We start from the raw sequence: 3,750 nt of genomic DNA, 5'->3' as shown, positions 1-3,750 counted from the left end.
ACTTCCATACGTTGGAGTTGGTATCACAGTAGTGTCATGCACCGACTTTTTTACTTCCATGCTCACTTCCTTATTCCCTATCACTGCTTTCAAAGAACCAGCAACCTTTCTTCCTTGTTGTACCCTTTCAAGCACTTCACCCTCTAAACGTCCACCCTTACTCATCACACTACCCAAGCACTTAAACGTACTCACATTTTCCATTTCCTCCTCATCCAGCCTCACTGTACACAGTGCCGGTCCTAGCTTTTCTGAGGCCCTACGCTGGATCTTTGGAGGCCCCCCCCCCCACTCTTCGTTTGCATTTCTCCCCCTACCCTACATATTCATCCCCCAAGTTATATCCCTATCCTGAGCAATGTAAAGTAAAAAACTTGTACTGCATAATCTTTTATTCTCTGAATAAAAATAAAATAATGATATCTTGAGTGAAACTATAATTTACATACAATCATTATTCAGATATATAAAAACAGAAATTGTCATTGCCAAATAACTCCATAGTGACAAAAAGGCTACAGCATTATATTTTTTGTAATATTATGCATTAGGCTGCTACTATTAGAAAAGGAAAAAATTATAGCTAAAATGCCGAATAGTAACATATATGTTGAAACAAAAACACTGACCCAAAAACATGTAACATCAGTAAAAATATCATTATAATCGGCAACAATTCTGAATTTTACACCAAAACGCTGTAGGCTCTCATATATAAGTAATCATTATCCACAGAAAGTTTTAATATTCTAATGTTATACTATAAATAGCGATAATGAATATCATCATTATTAAACAAGGAATATTAGCAATTAATTTAGACTTTCACCCTCCTGCACTTTCTTGCGGCGAAGTCGTCTATTACATCATCATAGTTGAGATGCTTCCCAAGCTCTCTGTTGATGCTAATGACAGCAAGTCCACTCAGGCGTTCTTGACTCATCGTTGAACGCAAGTAGGTCTTGATTAGCTTCAATTTGGAGAAACTTCTCTCCGCGGAGGCTACAGTAACTGGAAGTGTCACAGCTACCCTAAGTGCTATCCACAGGTTGGGGTACAGTTCTTCCAGTTGTTTTTCGTGGATTAAAGAGAGCATCTCCAGTGCTGTTGTCTGGAGTGGTACTGAAGGAAGGTTCTGAATTTCTTGTGCCAGTTCAAGTCCATTTATATCTGATTCACCATTGCAGCTCAAAGTCGTCTCTACTTTTGCACACTGACTTTTCAGTGATTCATGAGAAATTTTCTCTATATTGTTGAACTTCAGCAGCACTCCAAATTTCTCCTGCACCTCATTGAGGGAATGGAATCTCTCTTCTAATGAACCTAAAGCCGAGTCCACTACCACATTAAAAAATGAAATCTCAAGATTCTTGAGAGCATCGCCAACTGGCTCATCTGCAGCTTCATAAGCAAAATGCCTTTTTGTGCTCCTGATCCGTTTTTGTTTCAGTTGTGACTCAACATTCATATCTTCACACAACTCTTTGGCAGTGGTTTGTGCTCCAGCAAAACCAGATTCTCTGTAGAGTGCAAGGGAGGTCTTGGCTTTATTTATCAGATCAATTGCAACATCTAATTGCATGGAAGCTGACTGAAGCAGTTTGTTGACCTGGTTGACAATAGTTAAAATATCACACCAGACAACAGAACAAATCAAGAAGCGGTAGGATCCAACCTCCTCTGCTAAAGCCTGGGCTTCCACTTTGGCAACAGGATCAGACACATTCTCTCGAGCCTCTACAAGGGCATCTCTGATCTGAGTTGCCTGGTGTCTGACTGCATGGATGCTTTGCAATCTACTCTCCCATCTGGTGTCACTCCAAGACTTTACTGTGAGATGTACATGTTTTCTGAGAACAGTCCATCTTTGTGTGGCAGCTGAAAAGAAAGTAAACAATTTCTGGAGATGCCCAAAAAATCCAACAGCATCCCTTGATACTTTTGCTGCATCTGCAATTACCAAGTTCAGTGTATGTGCCCCACATGGAACATACACTGCCCTGGGGTTTTTCTGAAGAAGTCGAGCTTGAACGCCTTGTTTTTTCCCCTTCATATTTGCTCCATTATCGTAAGCTTGACCCCTGCAATCTTGCAAGGGTATATCAAGCTCCTTCAGTTTTTCCAGTATCACAGTAGACAAGTTTAATCCGGTTGTCTCCTCCACAACCACAAACCCAAGGAAATGCTCCTGGATTTCTGGCGTGTTCTCCAGATTCAAAGTCCTAACAATGATGGACATTTGCTCCTGGTGGCTAATGTCTGGGGTGCAATCGAGTATGAGGGAGAAATATTTTGACTGGCGGATCTTTATAACAAGGCCTCCATCAATTTGTTGCTTATTATCTGGATCAGCTCGTTCTGGATATGCTTGCCTAGGTAATGTGAGTGTGTGCTGTTATTTGTAATTCTTGCTAAATGTTGATCCATGACTGGGTCAAATTTGGCTAACAGTTCCACTTCTTTGAGGAAATTCCCGTTATTTGGCTCATACAGCTTGTCAGAGGATCCTCTAAAACCTAGATTTCTCTCTGCAAGTGACTGAATGATGCACACTAAGCGTGTGAGCACATTCCGCCACCTCTTTCTATCTATCTCCATCAATGACATCTCTTGCTTGTCAATTGTTTTGCCCAATTTCAACCTCAGTTGCAGCTCTTTCCAGATCACCATGGATTTTAAGTGGTCTGGACTGCACTCATGACTGCGAATCAGTGCATTAATGTTTGACCAGTCATTTACACCTCCTTCTATGAATTTCATATTTTTAGTCTGAAACAACTTGCAGCAAAAACAAAATACGGAATTTGTATATTCTGAATATATGAGCCAGCTTCTTGGAATTTTCTCACCATTAGGCATTTTTCTTAATAACAGACCTTCGTGAAATGCTCTTCCACCTTTATTTTTTGGATATTTGTAATTTCTTTTAGCAATAAATGGCCCTCTGCGTACCATCTCAGTCCTGAAGCTATCTGTAATTGGAGATAGCCAAAATGCTGGATCAGTTGGTGGTGCTGTCTTCTCTGCTGATACTGCCGGAGAGGCAATGCAAATTGTTGAAACTGAGGGTGCTGTAGAAGTGGTGGCTGTGGTCGAGTGAACTGCAGTAGTGCTGGCTGGGGTCGAGGGGGCTGTAGAAGTGCTGGCTGGGGTCGAGGGGACTGTAGAAGTGCTGGCTGGGGTCAAGGGAACTGCAGTAGTACTGGCTGGGGTCAAGGGAACTGCAGTAGTACTGGCTGGGGTCGAGGAAGCTGCAAAAGTGCTGGTTGGGGTCGAGGGGGCTGCAAAGGTGGTGGCTGGGGTCAAGGGAACTGCAGAAGTGCTGGCTGGGGTCGAGGGTGTTGCAGAAGTGCTGGCTGGGGTCGAGGGTGTTGCAGTAGTGCTGGCTGGGGTCGAGGGTGTTGCAGAAGTGCTGGCTGGGGTCGAGGGTGTTGCAGAAGTGCTGGCTGGGGTCGAGGGTGTTGCAGAAGTGCTGGCTGGGGTCGAGGGTGTTGCAGAAGTGCTGGCTAGGGTCAAGGGTGCTGCAGTAGTGTTGGCTGGGGTCGAGGGTGTTGCAGTAGTGCTGGCTAGGGTCGAGGGTGTTGCAGTAGTGTTGACTGGGGTCGAGGGAACTGCATTAGTGCTGGCTGCCGCTGGGGTCGAGGGTGTTGCAGTAGTGCTGGCTGGGGTCGAGGGTGTTGCAGTAGTGCTGGCTGGGGTCGAGGGTGTTGCAGTAGTGCTGGCTGGGGTCGAGGGTGTTGCAGTAGTGCT

At 44.4% G+C, this 3,750-nt stretch overlaps 2 protein-coding genes across 2 annotated transcripts; both read right to left on the bottom strand.

The window, feature by feature from the left end:
- Positions 1-817: 817 nt before the first annotated feature.
- Positions 818-2,239, bottom strand: LOC145401598 (zinc finger MYM-type protein 1-like). Its single transcript, XM_080273791.1, has one exon. The coding sequence runs from the start codon at positions 2,237-2,239 to the stop codon at positions 818-820; it is 1,422 nt and encodes a 473-aa protein (XP_080129917.1).
- Positions 2,240-2,307: 68 nt separating this feature from the next.
- On the bottom strand, positions 2,308-2,760 carry LOC145401596 (zinc finger MYM-type protein 1-like). Its single transcript, XM_080273790.1, has one exon. It carries the CDS (start codon positions 2,758-2,760, stop codon positions 2,308-2,310), a length of 453 nt encoding a protein of 150 aa, XP_080129916.1.
- Positions 2,761-3,750: the final 990 nt, after the last annotated feature.

Source organism: Coenobita brevimanus, chromosome 56 (genome assembly GCF_032717465.1).
Source record: "Coenobita brevimanus isolate Jiangsu-jjx chromosome 56, ASM3271746v2, whole genome shotgun sequence".
Classification (NCBI taxonomy): Eukaryota; Metazoa; Arthropoda; class Malacostraca; order Decapoda; family Coenobitidae; genus Coenobita; species Coenobita brevimanus.
The sequence above is the reverse complement of the archived record's forward strand: the minus strand, read 5'-3'. Positions and strand labels throughout refer to the sequence as shown.